Source organism: Lepidochelys olivacea, assembly GCF_965140295.1.
Source record: "Lepidochelys olivacea isolate rLepOli2 genome assembly, chromosome: 10".
Taxonomy (NCBI): domain Eukaryota; kingdom Metazoa; phylum Chordata; order Testudines; family Cheloniidae; genus Lepidochelys; species Lepidochelys olivacea.
In genome coordinates this window covers 65309575-65328169 of record NC_140420.1, presented here as the reverse complement: position 1 = coordinate 65328169, position 18595 = coordinate 65309575, and the positions used below count along the sequence as shown (strand labels likewise).

Here is an 18595-nt window from a genome sequence, read left to right as displayed (position 1 = left end):
GAGGAAGGGTTAGTATTCCCAGTGTGTTGAATATTAATGTTTTGCAAGTCAATATGTTAAGACTGTGTCTGTAACATGCTACAAACATAAAATGCAAATATAGAACCAAGCTTCTCTCTCTCACCCTGTCAGAGGCTCGCTGTGTACCCATATTTTCTAAGCCTTCCATTGACTGCCATGGAGCTTAGATTCTTCATGAGGAATGGGGCATGCGTCACTGGAATAGCCAATGGGAAGTAAAGCATCTGCACTGACTATTGTTTGAGGTGGTGGGGAAATTTGTTGTCCAGGGATCACTGGAGTGCATGGTGTATATTGCAATGATATCTGAAGTTTATTAACAATTGACATCCTATGAGAGTAAATTGTGTGATTCTTCCAGGCTGGGAACCCAAAATGCATCAACATATATGAAAACTGTCCAGAAGAAAACAAATCAGTGGGTATGTGCTATGTCTTCCTTCCCCTGCAAATCTATTTCAATTGAGCCAGACTGTCTGGAAGTGCTGAGATTTTTGATATAATAAAGAAAAGTATTCTGCTTATTAGGTTATGACTAGTTCCCCAGCTGAGGGGTGGAGAGGAAAGCCTTACAATTTTTCAAAGGGGTGTTGATCCATTTTTATGCCTGCTGGTGGATTTTACCAATTTTACTTGTCCTGACACCATACAGGAGCCCTTTGTTACTTTATTTTCTTTCATCGCCTGCAAGGAAGAAAGATGCTCCCCTACTTAACTTGCTGTGACCCGACTCCTACAGAATATACACATGCATTACAGAGTCAGAACTGTCAGCGTTGCTGTGACATTCCCAGAGGGAGCATGTTTGTGGCCTTGATTCCAGTGTTAAAGGATCCTAGTTTCAAATCTAATCTTAACTCTGTTTCTTCACTTGAGCTTTCCCCTGTTTCCCTTTGTGTGGCTGGTTATGTGTTCCAAGTCACCGTCATGGTGGGGAAACTTGCTCTCTGATATCCCAATATACCAGTAGGCTCCCCTTTTTTGGACTTCACATGGCACTGTTGATGCCACTGGACACGTTTCTTTGGCTCCATCCTCTTTCTCATACAACAAGACCTTTTAAAAATCCCATCAGCCCTGCTGGTGGGGACTGTATTACACTGCCCACATGGTGGTGGTAGATTTCGTTATTTGCAATATTTCTGCATTTGCCATGTTTAAAAGAGAAGCAACTAATTTCTACATATGATGGATGAATAAATCAAATAATAAATGTGATAAATAGCACAAAAATGGTTGCTGTTTGGCTAGCTGAGTAGCATTCCCTTAATACCCTGCTGCTCTGTTAACCCTCTCCTGCATTAAGACCCTAGGCTGAGTGATAATCCTCTGGCTCACCAGGCAAAGCTACAAAGCACAAATCAGCTCCAACCTCCCTTCATGGGCAGGGAAAGGAAGAAATCCCTCCCCTTCACAAAATGCTCTCAGGGAGGGGAGAGGATTTTGTAATGCAACTGAGGATGTGCAGTGTGTCTCATAAAGACATACATTAGGATTGGAAGGGACCTCCTGAGTCCTCAAGTCCAGTCATCCTATTGATAAACTTACAAACTCATCTTAAAACTGGTAGGCTGTTCCAGAATGTCACTCCTCTGATGGTCAGAAACCTTCTTCTAGTTTACAGCCTAAATTTATACCCATTTGTTCTTTGCTAACATTGTTCATTAGTTTTAATAGCTCTTCTGTCTCCCTGGTGTACCCTGATGTATTTACAGAGAGCAATCAGATCTCTTCTGAGCCTTTGTTGCGCAAGGCTAAACAAGCCAAGCTCTTTTTAGTTTCCTCTCATACAAACTGCTTCCAGAATGAGGAGAGACCAGAGTTCCAGTTAGACTCAATGGATGTTTTTACACATGAATCAGGGTAGAATAAGTGTGGAAAAAGTTAATTTATTCAGAATTATCCAGGGCCAGTAAAAATAATCAGCCACATATTCCATAATAGGGCATTAGGAACCCTGAGATGAGAAACCTAAAGAAAAGTTAAGAAAAACTGCATGTATTTTTACCATAAATACATAAAATACTCCTATAATAACAAATACTCACTCCTATAATTTTCAGTGAACCATACTAGAGAGCTTCAGGGTGGAGTTTTCAAGATTACTCAGCTTTGGCCTAAATTTCTCTCACTGAAGTCAGTGGGAGATTTACCATTGACGTCAGTAGGAGCAGAATTAGGGCAAGGGTTTGAGCAATTTTGATGACCCCATTTTAACTCTAAAATGGTTAGGATGTTGAACATTATGCTTTTTAGAAATAAAGGCAAATGAGATAATTTGGCACATTTTTTCTTTTGTCCGTGAAGGGTTTAGTGGAAATGTCAAAGCTGCAACATTCAGATGCAGCTGTTGTGGCTTTTTTTAGCTTGGTAAAAAAGAAGATACAATGTATATTGCCATTAATTACAGGTAACTATGGTGAAAGATCACTGACGGCAAAAAAAGATGTATCCTTACTGAAACCTGCTTGCAAAATGGATCTTTTTGATGACCCTTGTTACATCAACACTCAGACCCTGCAAACTACAGCCTACACAGCTAGAGGTCTTGCATCACCCCAGATCTATGGGAGCCCGCTGTGTCATGAGAGTAGGTTCATATTTCAATTACATCTTTTTCTTGAAATGAGGATCTTGTCATCTGAATACACGGGGAAGGAATCTGTTTCCTCCATAATAATTTGGGAGCGAAAAAATTCTTGTAACTGTGCTAGGCTCCCCTTTTTGCTGTTAAATTCAGGATAAGCAGCACCAAAGATTAGAAATCCTGACAAGCAATGAGTAGATCTAACTTCTGTTTTCTGAAGTTGATCAATAGCAATAAAATGCATAGGGTTATAACTTTCACAGGAAATGACAGGCAGTCCCTGCAAGCTGCTTTGAAAACATAGGACCATATCATGTCCCCAAGACATAGGATGGTCTTCCACTTGTAAGTCTTACCCATTCTGACCAGGGTAGGTCAACTGCTTCTGATGCAACTTCATAGATTTTAAGATTATAAGGGACCATTATGATCATCTAGTCTGATGTCCTGCATAAACCAGCTCAGAGAACTTTACCTCCTAATTGCTACATCAAGCCCATAACTTTGGTTTGAACTGTAGCAGATCTTTCAGAAAGACATCCAGATTTGATTTAAAGACTTCAAGTGATGGAGAATCCATCACATCCATAGCTGAGTTGTTCTAATGGTCAATTACCCTGACTGTTAAAAATTTTCTCCTTATTTCCTATCTTCTCCCTTCCTGAACCACTTATGCGGTTGGCTTGGGATCCATCCACTCAGAGAGAAGGGGATGGAGACAAGAGAGGCCTGCATAAGAGCAACCCTCTGGCCATGATGACTTTCCTAGCTTGGATCTGGGGGTTCCCTCTGTGCTTGGAGAATCCTTCTTTAAAGAGGCTAGAGAAGGCCCTGCTAGCAAAACTGCATTGAAACAGTGATACCAGTCAGTTTTCTAAGAGAAATGTTGCCTATGAGTCATTTGCGGCCTGACTGGCTGTATCCCAACCCTCCTATACTGTTGTTGTGTTTAGTAACATTTTGGTTTTGCTTAGCAGATGCATCATGCTGTAAATGCTTCCTTTCTGACTGAATCAGTCATATTATCTTATACTCCAGTACATAGCTAGAGTCATTCAACATGACCCTCACGATTAGATGTGGCATTCTCTTCAGTGCCAGCTAAAGAAGAATGAAAAATTAGATCTTTAAATAATGTAGCCAAAGACAAACTTGTTTTGCAGGAAAGATCTGATTTTTTTGTTTTAACAAAATACCTACCAGATCACAAATAATCAGATTGTGTTCTTTGTCATTTTTCATGTGCTGATAATACAATAGGTAAAAGTAACCATGCAAACAAACAAATCAAGCATTTTGTCTCTAGATTTTGGTGTAAGACAGAATGTTTTACAACTGACACAACCCTACAGAAGTATTTTTATGCCATTCATAATTGTATGTAGTTCACTGAACTACATAAACAGCTTTCCAATACATGCCACATTCAGATATGCAATTGCAAGATGGAATCTCCTCTAAGCTTCCAGACTTTGCGATTCTTTCCCAGAGAAACCCACCATACTCAAGCGTGACAATACAAAACTCAAACACTACAATATCAGAACAAACTTTTTAATGACTAATCCCTGTTCCTGTTACCTAGCAATGTGAGAACTAACCAGCTGTTTAATGAATCTCACACTTTCCAAAGTTTCTACATCTGTAAAACGGGGGTGATAAGTTTTAACTAACTTGCTGGGTGCTGTGAATATTACTGTGTGCATAAGGCTTTGAATATGTTAAATATTATTACTACCTGGAAGACTGGTTTGATTACAGCTTCAAATCTGAATCATTTGACTCTCCAAGTGTTTGTGGTATAACAAATTTAATATCTACTGCATTTATGCTGAAGTTTTGGGTGAAGGGTCCAACATCTTTCCTTTCATTTAATTTTAGAATTGCCAGAAGCTGTTCAGCAGCGTGCCACAACCAACATGGATAGCGTATGTGTCCTGCCACAAATAAAGCAACAGTTAAGGAATGAAGATTGTTACCATGGGAAATTAAACAGGAAAGCAGCAGAGACCCTCTTGGTCAACGATGGGGATTTTTTGGTGCGAGAGAGTGCAACATCACCTGGTCAATATGTATTAAGTGGATTGCAAGGAGGGCAAGCAAAGCATTTACTATTGGTGGATCCTGAAGGCAAGGTATGGATAATCCATGTCTGGAAAGTATCTCATTAAAAATGTACTGGTTTGCTCCAACATTTCAAAGGCAAAGTGCATATTAAACTGCCAAGGACGAAATGCGGGTTCTGTTGAAGTTAACAAGAGTTTTGCCAATGACTGCAGTTGGGCTAGGACTTCACCCGAGACTTTTAATAGTGTGCTCATTATTGTAATTAGCTGTCTCACATGGATGTATAATTAATACATCCTTTGAGTATTAAATGTTGCTATAATCAAATGCCGATAGCATCTAACAGTAAAATTGACCAGTAAAGGGTTTCCAGATGCAGAAAAGATAATGGAAAGAGTCAGTTGTATAACCTGAAACCTACCCTTCTAGGATTCTGTACAGCTGCTTGAGGGGCTTCCCTGAGTGATATTTCTTACAAGTGGGAGTGAACCAGAGAGCATTTGCAAGAGGGATTGAGGGGAGATGCCTCTTGGGAGAAAAAATTGTGGCTTTGCTCCCCTTTCATAGTTGTGTGCCCCTGTGCCCAGTTCTGCACACATTCCATCAACTTCCCCTTTCTCCCTCAGTTGTTCTCCGTTGCCTGTGCAATGGGTATGACATCACCATAGCAGAATATGTAACCAGCCCAAGACAGGATATCACAGGTGTTACTTCTGGCTGGCACACAGGAAAACCAGTGCGAAACAGATAACAGAACAATAGTTAAAACTATTTGTTCTGTTAAAGTGTGTATCACTGCAATCCTGTGTATTGATCCTGCTGAATTCAGTGGCTTTAATTCCTGTTGACTTCAAAGGAGCAGGTTCAGTCTGTGATCATTTTTAATTGAAAATAAACTTCAATCAATTCTTTTGCTTCCTTACAAGGTGAGAACCAAAGACCACGTGTTTGATAGTGTGGGTCATCTTATTCGCTACCACATGGAAAATAATCTGCCAATCATCTCTTCTGGAAGTGAAGTGAGCTTGAAACAGCCAGTGAGAAAACAGAGTAACACAGGACACATTCAATACAACAAATAACACTGTTGGATCTCAAAATTCCCATGGCAATTCATTTGTGAAAACTGCATTGACTATTCTTAAACTTCATTACTACAAAGCCAACTCAAAAAGTATAAACTGCACTTTTCAGCTGCTGTTATGGAAGACTTCTTTTCATGTGTATGTATGAATATATGTATAACTATGTAGATCTATAGAGATCAATATGCATAGCTATATATATAGATCTACAGTTATACATATGTTCATACATATATATATATATATATATATATGTATGATGTTAATCTTATCAAAATGAAACCCCTGGAGAGTGAGAGATCCATTTGGGAAACAAAAGACATGCACAGATATCACTTTCAAGGTCATACTGAATCAGTAACTATTTAAAAGCACAATTAAATTTGTACATGGAAAAGCTCACTTGAACAAACTGCTGGGACATTATTACGGTAGTATGTGCCTTCTAGTCATGGAATTATTGGAAACAAATATTTATATTGGATTAGTTTCAAGTGGGTACATGAACATATGTAGGTTTAGAACTATTTGCCAAAACAAATTATTTGAATATTACTAACATGTCACTTACAGTAGACACTAATTTTATTTCATTTTGCTTATAACAGCACTTTAATAGCAAACAATGTTTAAAATTAATTGCATACACAATACAGAAAGGTTGCCTGTTTTCTTAGTAACAATCAGTTTTTTAATCACTGTCTGACTGCTCAAAGATTTGAGATTATGCAACATTTACTAAACTGAAATAAAGATATGTAAATGAAGTGTAATTTTGGAATAGAATGTGTCAAAGAGCAAGCATGCTAGATCCTAATATTTTTGTGTCTTGCATATAATTTTACTATGATTGCCAACAATTACTGGAAATGTCTCTTTTTAAAACTAGGTTACATATATTTTTCATTGATTCCATAGATATTTACAGATTAGAGAAACTGAATGAGACAAATGATACATTTTGAGGGGGGAAATATTAAAAAAAAAATTTTGATTTTCGCATGTTCTAGAGATTATTGTACAAACTTTTTCCCAAAATGATGTGATATCTGCCCCTTGCTTACTTAGTTTCCATTTGATCATAAACATTGGAAATGTCTTTTTAAGAAACTATATTCTGTTTTGTCACAATAAATGCTCTAAATCTGAATGAACCTGTAATCAGCGTATCTGAGAGAGTCAGTAGTTCATTGGTAGTTAAGGAGCAGTGTTTCAATGAATAATAGGAGAGAGGAGGTGGAAGTGGAACTGAAGGCCCTTGTGGGGACTTATCTAAGGGCTAGAGCTGGCCAAATAATGGATTTTTCAGTTTGCTGGAAATTCTGAAAAATCGAAACAAAGTTTTTTGTTTTGGGGTAGAAAAAATAACTACACAAATTCACAAATAGCTCTGGGTCAACCAAAACTGCATTTTCAGGGGAATAAATTACTTGTGAAAAATAATTAGCCCAGCTCTAGTAAGGGCATCCTTGCTTGGTTTTAAAATAAGCGATGCCTTTTGGCACAATCAACTGCACCCACCCCTTGCCAAATTCAATTCCATTATCCTGTGGTAAATGAGCTTCACTAAAAACATGGAAATTCTGTGTCCTCCATTCAATACGAACATCTTATAGGATGTTACAGAGAGAGATCCTTGCTTCTTGAAAGAAAAAAGGCTCATATATAGGATAAAAGGTCTGGTAACTGAGGGCATTGTCTTCCATTGAAGGGAAAATCTGATTATTTGAAGAGCCATTTTTTAAGCAGTGTGAAATGACTTCCCCTGTTTTTTCATCAGTTTCTAGGCCTGAAAAAGCTATAATCTTTCATCTTGTGTAATGTCATTAGAATATTAAGCTCACGTACACACCTTGAAGCAAGGAGAAGCTTTGAAATGTCACTGTAGTTGATTGCCTTGATAACTGTCTGGCATGGGTCCTATTTTGTGCCTTCAGCACTGAAGACCTATGTTGTTTCTATTTGCTCACTGCGAAGGTTCTAATCTGTGGATCAAAGCCGCAAAGAGAGTCACTGAAGAGTTCTGTAGAGTTGCTGGCAAAGTGGTATCAGGTTCTGGATTGGTGCTCTGCACACTCTCCCGCTTAGCTAGAGCACCACCGTGTAACTTACTCAATACAAGTGCATTTAGCCGAAGGGGGAGAGAACACTTTGGCTGTTTGTCTGTGAAAGAGAACTGCAGTTGCTCTGCTTCCTCTTCAAAGTTGGAGGTGGGGAAGAGGAGAAGAATGGAGCTCTTCTGCTCCCAGGAGGGAGGTAGAAAGCGAGTGTGTGTAGAACTCCTCTTCTGCCAGAATTAATTGAAAGCCTCCCAAGACTTGAAAAACAAAGTGTTTGGGGTTGTGGGGCCATGGGAGAAGAGTTGTCTGAATTTGATATTGAGAACGACTGTCCTAGAACTTTCATTTTTCTTTCATGGACAGATGTATGCAGAAAATATCTAGCATGTGGGTATGGTATTTATAGCTTGACAAGAAATAGACTGGAACCGCCACCCTGAAATTGAACATCCCTAGCTTGTAGGAAAATTTGGCTTAGGGCCCAAACTTTATGGCTTGGGCTTCTCTTGGGTGTCATTGAAGCAAAACTGTGAGAGAAAAAAAAAGGGAAAAAAAAATATCTCAGAATCTGTTGCTGTGGAAGGGAGAAAATGGAAGAATCTTGAAGACTACTGATACAACTCAGGTGCTGCTGTAACACACCCATATTCTATTGACAAAAGACATACTTTCTAGATTAAATCACTAGAACTCCAGTTAGTCTTCTCCAAAAAACAGAGACACCTCTATCATTTGCGTATTAATAAGTCCCTGACCCGCTCTGTGGGCTAGCTACTGCTTACAAAGTACATTATCCTATGCACAGTGGCAGAATTCTAGAAAGTTTTCCTGAAAACCATCTTAAAGCCTCTGAGAAAAGTCATTGGCAAGCATGCCTATGCAAGTCACTTCACCTTTCTGTGCCCAGGGGGATATTACTTCGCAACTGAAGTTGTAAGAATTGGTTAATGTATGTAAAGCTCTATCTGTGCTAAGTATTATTAAGATGTTACTAAGCCCCACTAGGAAGGACACAGATGTACTTAGGGAAGCCACATTGAAAATGCTGAGCATTTCAGTCCCTTTATCAAAGTGCATGCAGATTCCACTGAAATAACAGAAATTTCCTTGAACAGATTAAAATTTATATTTGGATAATTTCAATAAATAAAATGTTATAACACACGCACACAAATATCTGTGTGCTCTTATCTGCCTCAATATGTCTCTATCAAGACTTCCAAAGTTTATATGATTTAATGCTGATTCAAGCAGTGGAATTATATGTTTATGGAAGATGTCAATGGGTCAAATTCTTTTTCTTAGCAGATGAGCAAATGATTCATACCTGGGAAGACCCTCTGTATTGTTAATTATGCAAATATATGGTACAGGCAGTGCCTTTGGAGTTCTTTGAGCAGCAGAAAAGTTTGGCTTTTGACATGTTTCTGATTATAATCAATTCTTGAGGCAGAGTCATTCTCTGAGACTTGAGTAATGGTGGTAGGCTGAAAGAGCTGAAAAAGGGGATTGCTCTGAATGTTGTTTTACCACTTCATCTAGTATATGTGTGTTAATAAAACCAGCTATACTTAAAATATGCCCAGCAATTTGCACATTTGGGGAAGCAAATGTTCCCCCTCCCCCACAAGATTTTTGTACTTGCTCAAAATTTCATATGGCACCCGGGAGCCATGGCTTGACCATTCTTAAGCAGTGGATTTGTGCTAAATCAATATGATCGCTGCTGGAGCAGCCCCGAGTGTCCTTTTAGCTGCAACATCATAGGAATTTGACCCAGCCACCCCACAAAACAGAGGAAATTTCTGTGAGTGGGATTGTGAGCAGGCCCAAGGGATCAAAATACACTCAGATTTGGCTAGGTGCCCCTCTGTCCAGATAGAGGGGTAGCCAGACCAAATGGTGGGGTGACTTGGCACATGGGGAGTGTGTTCGAATGCAGAGAACTCCACTCAGAGCGCAGCTCCTGGAAGCACTGGCACATGCATTGTATGGATAAGAGAGAAGGGAGACTTTATGCCTAAGGGAGACCATAGGTCCCTGCAGAAGGAAGAATGTAATGAGAGGGGACCAGAATATGGTCTCTGCAGGGGAAGGACCGGAATTTGGTTTCCTGCCCCCAAAGTATCTGAAGTGGTGCCACTTATTTTCAGGCTCAATACGTGTTGACTGCTGTGTCCTCCCCGGGGAAGCCAACCTGTAAGACTCCAGCCACCGCTACCATTCGGCAAAGGGACAACATGGACATCTGAATCAGCTAATGATATCAGTGAATGGGGAAATGTTACAATACAAGCATGTGATATGCAGCATCATTCATATACCCCTGTCTCCCAAAGAGATTTATTAAGAAATCAAGCAATAATCAATGCAATAGTCAACCACAAGCTGCACTCAAACAGCTCATCTTAAAATCGGTTTCAGACCTCTCATCAGATGGCATCTGTATAATGCCCCCACATTTCAGCTTCACATGGTCATGGGCTCCTGCTGTGATGTCATGTCTCGTTGCCATGTCAGGATGCCATCATGTTGCTATGGCACCGCCATGTTTCTGGTGATGCATCACATGTTGCTTTCATAACCGTACATGGCAGACGCCGTGGCGCGTGCATGTCCCACGCCCCCCTCCTGTTAGGGTCCCTCCCAGCTGTAGGCCTGGGATGCACAGTGGGGACGAAAAGGGGGATAAGGGACTGGCCAGCAGCAGAGGTCCGCTAAAACCCGCCCCTACCAGCCATTGGCTAAGATCCCCAGCCAATCAGCGAGCGGCAGCGCTTCCCGCGGCCTCCCGCGCCTGCTTTCAAACTGCAAACTCTGGCGTTTGCGGCGCAACTGAACCTGAATGAGGAGGGACAAGTAAGTCCCGCCTCTAGAGCAGAGCCCGCTAGGGCGCAGAATAGCGGCCTGGTCGCTGGCTGGAGGATTCGGCTGTCACTCAAAGAGAGTTAGGCTGTGTCACGCGGAAGGCTAGCGGTGGGATTTGATGGAAGGCGAGTAACTGTAGCGTCCTGCGGCCTCTGGTAAGTATCGGTGCGGGCTCCGCGCTGCTCCTCTCCTGGAGACCTACCAGGAGTGGGAGGCTCCCCCCCGGAGCGCGGGCCCTGCTTCTTCCCTTCCCCCCTCGGGGGGCACGCGAGCCCCGTTCCCAAGCCCGCCCGGGGGGCTCGGTACGGTCCCTAGCTGGTGGCCACAGCGAGTGGGGCCTTGTCCCTCCCGGGGGCCGCCTCCTACCGCCTCCCTCAGCGCTGGCGCTTCCGTGGGATGGGGAAGGATGAGGGGGACGGAGAGGGAGGCGCGACCGGGCAGCTAACTCCGCCCACGGGCTTGTCTCCTGTAGCCTTCCGGTGCCACCGTTCTGCTGCCGCGGGGCCTTCTGGCAGCCCCCCGCCCGAGGATGCGAGTGCAGCCGGCTGCGCGGGGGGTGGCGGTGATCCTGCGATGGCCTCCCCCTCGCGTGGGCGGAGCCCAGAGTCAGTAGAGGGTGGGGATGGGGCGCGCCCACCGCCCTGTCGCAGGATCCTCGGCCGCTGGAATCTAAAGACTTTTAAACCCCACTCCTGTTTGGGGCCAATGGCTAATGAAATACAGTCGTGACCTGTCAGCCAGTGTAGCGTGCCACTGATGGCTGCAGTGGATGTTTTCTCATTGCTGGGTAGTGAGAGCTGCTCTGGCAGAAGCAAAAGACATTCGCTCTACTTTAGTTGGTTTAAAAAAAAACACCTCAATTGTTCTTCAAAACAACTTCTGGGTACGATACTTTGAGTCTTTAAAAAAGAAGAAACTTGAACTCTCGCTCTGTTGTCACACTGGTTTATGAGCATCTTTCTAGCAAGTTAGAACAACAGCAAATTCCTATGAACTTTGCATCAGGAAGGAATCACAGCTGAATATCATCAAAAGAGTGATCTGATTATACACAAAGTACTGCAAAATTCACAAAATAAAGAAAATGAACAACAAAGAATTTTCTGCTACCTTTCAGTTGTAGTCATCTTGGATGTTGTTTGTAACTATATAGTGGGTAAAGAGATCTTCAGTTAGAAATGTATGCTGGCGATTTCAGAGGTCATCTGTATGTCTCTGAAATTGAATATGTGGTGGGTGCCACCCCTAGGTCTCCTTGAAAATCCCAGCTGTAATTTTCAAGCTGCTGGTTTTTTTCCTTAACTAGTACTGCCAACCCTGAAGTAGCTTTAGAAAAGGGAGGCTTGCCAATGGATCTGGTACTATGTGTATGATGAGATGCTGTTACGTTTGTGTTTGATTAAAAGATGAGTGTGTGTGCACTCTGATTATGTGCACAGGACTTCAAAAAATACATGTATTTATGGTGAGTAGGTGCTAGCAAATTATGCAGGATTTGAGCTTGGACTGACCATCACAAACTTCACTACCTTTTGTTCTATGTCAGGGGTTCTCAAAGTGGGGGGTCAGGACCTCTCGGGGGGTCCTAAGGTTATTACCTGGGAGGTTGCAAGCTGTCACCTTCCAACCCAAACCTTGCTTTGCCTCCAGCATTTATGATGGTGCTAAATATATAAAAAAGTGATTTCAATTTATAAGGGGGGTCGAACTCAGAGGCTTGCTTTGTGAATGGGGTCACCAGTACAGAAGTTTGAGAACCACTGTTCTATGAGCAAGGTGTGCTTATTTGATCTTTTCTCTTCTAATATTTAAAAAAAAAAAACATGTACATATTAACGTAAATAAAACATCTCTACCAAAACACCATCCTGCCCCCAGTTCTCCCTCTGCAGAGAGGGGGAGAGAGGAATTGAACCACACATGACAGATGTTAGTCCTGTCATTTATGTATTGTTGGAAGCTGCCCAGATGCTATGGTTTGGAAGGTATTAGAATCTAAATGTAATATGATAGGCTTTTAGAGAAAAATATTGTTTTACACAGATTCACTTTCCTGAAATCAAGCTAAACTAATGCATTGCTGTCTTCCTAATTCTGAAGACTGCTTCAGTGCCTTATTTACTGCTTATTGCTTTTGTCAAGCTGCAGTAAAATGAAAACTGACCACCTGAAGAAGAGTGTGTAGCTCAAAAACTTGTCTCTCACCAACAGAAATTGGTCCAATAAAAGATACTGTATTACCTCGCCCACTTTTTTTGGTCAATGTTACTACTACCAGCAGGGTTCTGAATAGCTGCATTGAAAACTGACAAGAATTGGATCAATTTCACTGCTGCTGCTTGGGAAAATTATCAGTAGATGCAGGTGCAAGAGCTATTTAGTAGAGATGATTTAAAAACAGGCTGAAGGGAGGAGTAGATGAGAACTGCTGCAACCAGTAAGCTCAAGTAACCTTACGCATGTTTTGAAGGAAATTTTGTGATGGGTGCTATTTGTGCTGTAGGAAATACTCAGATTAAGTAGGCAAACACCTTTTAAAGTAATTATTTACAAAACGTTACATTGTTGATTCCAATTGGATGTCATCTGCTTTCCTTAATTTGGGAATGATGCGTTTACTAAACCTATCGTTTGGGGGTGGGGTGGGAATAGCAACATGTACTACAATTATATCTCCAAAAAAGTAGGGGGGAGGCTAGGTGTAAAAGTGTTGTAAAAGCTGCTGTAATAGTTCTGGTATTGCCACTTACAGTTGATCAGAAAAGATTAAATTCTAAACAGCTAATTAAGGCTTGTCAGAAGTCTTTAATTGACTGGGGACTTTTTTTGCTTCTATTATGGTTTGTATGGGTGCTCTGGCAGTAGCACACTTCCAGCATTTTTTATATCAGTTACATGAACTATAAAACAAACAAACCCAAAACCGCAGGACTAATACAATACTAATATCTACTTATACTGAGTGAATATATACTAACTCCCTAGAGGCCCAAAGTTTTGAAATACTTCAGAACATAATTTATTTTAAGTAAACTGTTTGTTTTAATGTTCATGTAATGATTAACGGTTAAACACTTTAACATCTAAATGTTGTTTATTAAATGTTTTAATTGCTAAAACACAGAATTCTTAGAAATTAAAAAAACTTGCTAATACATTGAGATGCTACAGTGGAAGATCAAGTTAATGCACTGATAGTTGCAGTATTTGTTCTGAAGTAAACATTGTGTTGCATGTCCACTTGATTTTTGTTGTTGCTTATATGTAACTTTTTCTTTCTCCTGTGATAGGTTTTAAACAAGTTGGACAGCAAAAACTTTACCTTGTTAGAAAACAATGTCACTTGACTTTGACAGTGGAGCTCTGCAAACTCAACATGAAGAAGAAGATGAATATGACCAGGAGGACTATGCAAGGGAGCAAGAGGTAAAAGCAAAGAAATGGCATAAATCTGAAGGCTTGTTTAACTCTTTCCTTTTCATTTCTTTTATCCACAGTTGTAATTATTCTGAAGGATTATAAATTTGAATTTTTTAATTCCCAAGGCTCTCATGAGAGCACAGCATTCAATACTGCAGTATGTTGTTTTTAAAAGAATTACGCCAAATCTCAAGAAGAGATGAGAGCCTACTTTTTAAAGAAGGAAGCTCATAACAGAGTGCAGTATTTGTGAGAACTGCACACCTTCAATACATGATGAGACAAAGCTAAAGGCCTCCATCACCTGAGAACTGTGGTTATTTCTCAGCAACCTCTCCCCTGGTTAGGATTACTTACTTAAGAGGCTAAAGTTTTGGTTGGAGTTGAGGGAATATTTTCTACTCTGGGCACCAGCTTGATTGTGTGACACAAAATATGTTTTAATATTTTCATTTTGTAGTTGAGGTGCTCCCTTGTCTGATTATGCTGGATGCTTTCAAGGTGGCTAAAAACTGATTTATTTTTTATTTTTATTTTTCAATCAAAATCATCAGACTGTTTTTAAATTTAAATACAGGTTTATATTTAAAAAAAATAAAAATTAAATTTGAAATTGACAACCTAAGTTGTAAATGTCTTATCTATTAAAATGATTTATATTAAATATAAAAAATATTAAGCAAATCTTTGCTACCAGGATTAAAAAAAAAAAAGGCAGATCTTGAACTGGTGGAAGTTTAGGACTTGGGTCCCACAGAGAGAAGTACAGTATAAATGTCTAGAAATCTCATTGCCCATGCACACACAGCACAGACAATAGCAATATAGCTTGCATACGGCGTCTAGAGAATCAGGGAATATTCTCTGATCCCTGTGCGGGTCTCTTGCTGTGCCATCCACTCCCTTTTGGGGTCCACTCTGCTATCTAAAGACAAGATGGGCTCTTGTGATACCTTATGAGGTATTACAAGCACTTGTGTGTGGACATTAATGACCTTTTATAGTAAATGCCAAAGTTCCCTAGCACAGACTGACCTTTACAGTTGCAACATTTCTGTAATAATACTATGATTACCGCAACACTTTTCACAAGAATTAGGAGCACTAATTTCAGTATCCTAGCCAAACGTTCATTTAGGGAATTTAAATTTTACTGTCTTAGTTAAAAGTTACTTTCTATTTTTTCTGGAAGCATCACCAGCTACTTTTAAAATCACGTTTAATGTTGTCAAGGGAGATAAGGTTATGGTGACATCACAATTTGCTTGAGTTTACTTTTGTGTCTCTTATGATCTCACTAGAAACAGCTGATGGGTTTTTAGTTCCTTTTATTTTATTTTATTTTATTTTTGGGGGGGTGGGGTAGGCTCTTGTTCTAGCTGAAGGCATGTTTCTTGACTTCCCAAGGTCAGTTGTTCTAGGAGAATTGTGAAATGTGCCATTTAAAGATTGATTGATTTTGTGTGTGTGTGTGTGTGGTTGGGTTGTGAGAAGAGAATTTATGACAGCAGTTGTTATAGTTGAACTATTCTCAAAGTTCATCTTTATCCTTTAATGAGAAGGGACGGCGTCTGAGAGTGTTGGTCACACTTGTTTGTGGTGTGGGGGAACTTCTTGCACCTGCAGACATTGAGGCAGTATTTGTCCCATGGTGAAATGTTCTATGCTTTATGTAAACGTTGATAATAAAGAATAGACTTGGAAACAATTAATGACCTCTTGATATACAAAAATTATTTTGCTTCTCTTTGTAGCGGTAGCTTCTATGCCACTCTCCTTGGATAACAATAGTGATAGCTCTTCACAGTGAGAGATGCTGTGCTCCTGAACTGAGAGAAGACATTCTGAGATCAACAAAGCAATTAATGTTCCATATACTTCAGTGGAGGGTGATCTTTTTTAAAGAGATCTCTATTATGATGTATGCTCTTGTATACTATGGCTAAGGTATATTACCTGAAAGAACTCCTTGTGTGTCATTCTTTTTGTGTCAGCTTATGTTTGCTTCCACTGACTCTTAATTTTTGTTACTACTTGCTGCGTTTGCCTTAGAACTGCAGATCTCTATGTGGCAAGAGGGTGCTTTGGTACCAGAGGGTTGAAGGCAGAGGTCAGAGTATTTGTAGTGTCTCGCTACAAGTTTTATTACTTGGCCACTTTGCTGAGTGGAGCGTTCTTTAATCTGGAATTTCTCTGTACTCATGAGCTTTTGGAAGGTGACTGGTTACTGCTTCTTTCCTGAAACTGGGGACAGTTATGATCTTTACGTGTGTGATATGGTGATCTGTCTAGGACTGGAAACACCTATTGGACTGGAACTGTATATAAGGTCAGGTTTGTGGTATGAATGGCTGTGTGTAAGCTGGAAATCATCTGAGACAGAGAGAGCTGGTTTGGGGCCATTGTGTTAGAGGTGTTAGCAGTGAGATGTTGTAGACCTCCTTGACTGAGTCTTGGGAACTTTAGTACGGTTAGACAGCATTTCAGTCAGCTCTCTGAAGAAACCTCTTCTGGTTAAAGACTTATATGTTAGCAAGATACCCACATTGGTCTTATCTCCAAAACTGCAAATGTAACTAGGCGCATTTGAAAGACTCTGATTAGACTCTTGTATCTGAGGCCAGTTTGGAATAGAATGGCTACTTATTCATTTTAGTACACTAGAATCTGTGATGTACTCATTTAGCCTGAAGAAATGAGGGGAGCTACCATTGGGCCCATAGTGTTAGGCAACCATATTCTGGTAAATCATATCCAGTTAGGGTGTTCACAGGTGATGAGATCATAAATGTGATGTGGTCTTGTATTGGTTAAGAGGAACTTAAGTTCTGGAATTGATCTTATCTGTGTGCATATACATGTGCAATTGCTCTGGATTGGCTGTAGTATCCAATGAGACACTGCTTGCACTTCTTGTGGATGTTTCTTCTAGATAAAACTTGCATTGGGAAGGAGCAGGATTGGGTTGAAGGTGATATTGGGGGGTGGGAGGAGTTGTATTTTGGTTGTGGTAATCTATCAATACTGTTGTTAGAGTGTGGCAGGTGTGTGTAGGATTCTCCAGGATGCTGCATTAGTGTTGTGATTGTGGGAAGGGGTAGAGTTGGCAAAGCCTTCTTCATGAATAGTGTACAGAAGAGCTGCTGGTAGATGATCTTTTCCTTGTATTGAGGCTATTTAGGGCTGTTTTCTTCTTGTGTTTGGTGTTTGCATCCTAAGAGCTTTCTGCTGCTGTAGATATTGACAGGGAAGGGTGATTGTGGTGATGTAGCCTCTGATCTAGGCTGTTGAAATGTCTTTGTTAGTGTGAGGTCACACTAACCCAAAAGTTTCTTCCACCACTTGCTGGTGAGCAGCTCCTCTACTGGAGCTGGGAGAAGAGGCTGTTGGAGCAATGGGACCCAGTCTTTTATAGGCCTGAAAAGATAAGCATAGTTTATTGATTCCTTTCTGTTTTAACTCCAGATGCTCCAGAATTATTTCCTTCATTTCCCACTAGGTGTTAAGTATTACTTATGATGCTTTGACATCTGTTTAATCTAGTTATTTAATGCCATAACATTTGTTTTATAAGCCCAGTTCTCTTTCCTTGTGCATTAGAGAACACGTCAACGAGAAAACTTGTAAATTTACCAAACCAAAGTAATTGCCCATTTCTTCAGACATAGTTATAAGTGAGGGTCTTCCCATCCCCGTGAATGGCTTTGCTTATTCTAGGTTTGGGAAAACAGGACTTTTTAAAGGTAATTAGTATTATTTTCTGTGACTTTATTGCATGTGGAATGTGATTTTCTTCTACCTTAGGTGTTTACTGAGTATGGTGGTCCTCTCCCCCATCAAAAAAAGGGTGTGGTGGGGCAAGGGGACACAAAGACATGGCACTTCTCATAACTGGGCATAAATCGTGTCCTGACACCTTTTTTTAACGAGTTTTTTTTGTGGAGTAAGCTTAAAAAAACAATACTTCTAGCAAAAAATATACCTCCCTGCCCTGCTAAGATTACTTACCGCCCTAAGTATCTTGTTAAGTCACATGCTCTGTCTAGCATATGTGGTAGGTAAAATGGAAAAAGGCAGCTGTTCTCTTTTTCAGTGCAGCAAACAAGGGTAGACTCTCAAAACTTTGGGCAGTCATTTTTGTCACGAAGAGTCCCAGTCTTATTGGAACCAGGCTCACAAGGAGACAAACAACCTTTCTATTTTTACCTGCTTTCTTTTGCTCTATAAAGTCATCTTTATCTTTGACTGATTTTTGTCTTGAGGCAGGTCCGTTATTAACATCAAATTACTGCTCTTGCTGCTCCCACTGCCATGCTACACGGCCTCAGCCTGCTTGGAGTCCCATGACTTTCTAATTTATAAGAGTTACCAGAGATCCTCATTGTACTAACTCTTGATGGGTGCTCAGCTTTCTGCTGCATGCTATCAGTATACTAGATCATACGCTCACTGCGCTTCAGTTCCTTCTGCCGGACTTCAAGTCCCCA

General features: G+C 40.6%; 2 protein-coding genes across 3 annotated transcripts in view; both read left to right on the top strand.

Annotated features, from left to right (window-relative positions):
• The window catches only part of SHC4 (SHC adaptor protein 4), a 49783-nt gene extending 43905 nt beyond the window's left edge, over positions 1-5878 (top strand). Inside the window, exons 9-12 of one of the 2 annotated variants that reach the window (XM_084640493.1) lie at positions 383-443; positions 2432-2611; positions 4490-4743; positions 5602-5878. In XM_084640493.1, coding sequence (XP_084496619.1) covers positions 383-443; positions 2432-2611; positions 4490-4743; positions 5602-5757 — 651 coding nt within the window. In that variant the 3' untranslated portion in view covers positions 5758-5878. The remainder of the gene's footprint in view (positions 1-382; positions 444-2431; positions 2612-4489; positions 4744-5601) is intronic. The other variant, XM_084640494.1, reaches the window with a different exon arrangement.
• A 5247-nt stretch (positions 5879-11125) lies between these two features.
• The window catches only part of CEP152 (centrosomal protein 152), a gene marked incomplete at its 5' end in the record, with an annotated part of 51070 nt that continues 43600 nt past the window's right edge, over positions 11126-18595 (top strand). Inside the window, 2 exons of the mRNA XM_084640583.1 lie at positions 11126-11571; positions 13979-14114. Coding sequence (XP_084496709.1) covers positions 14025-14114 — 90 coding nt within the window. The remainder of the gene's footprint in view (positions 11572-13978; positions 14115-18595) is intronic.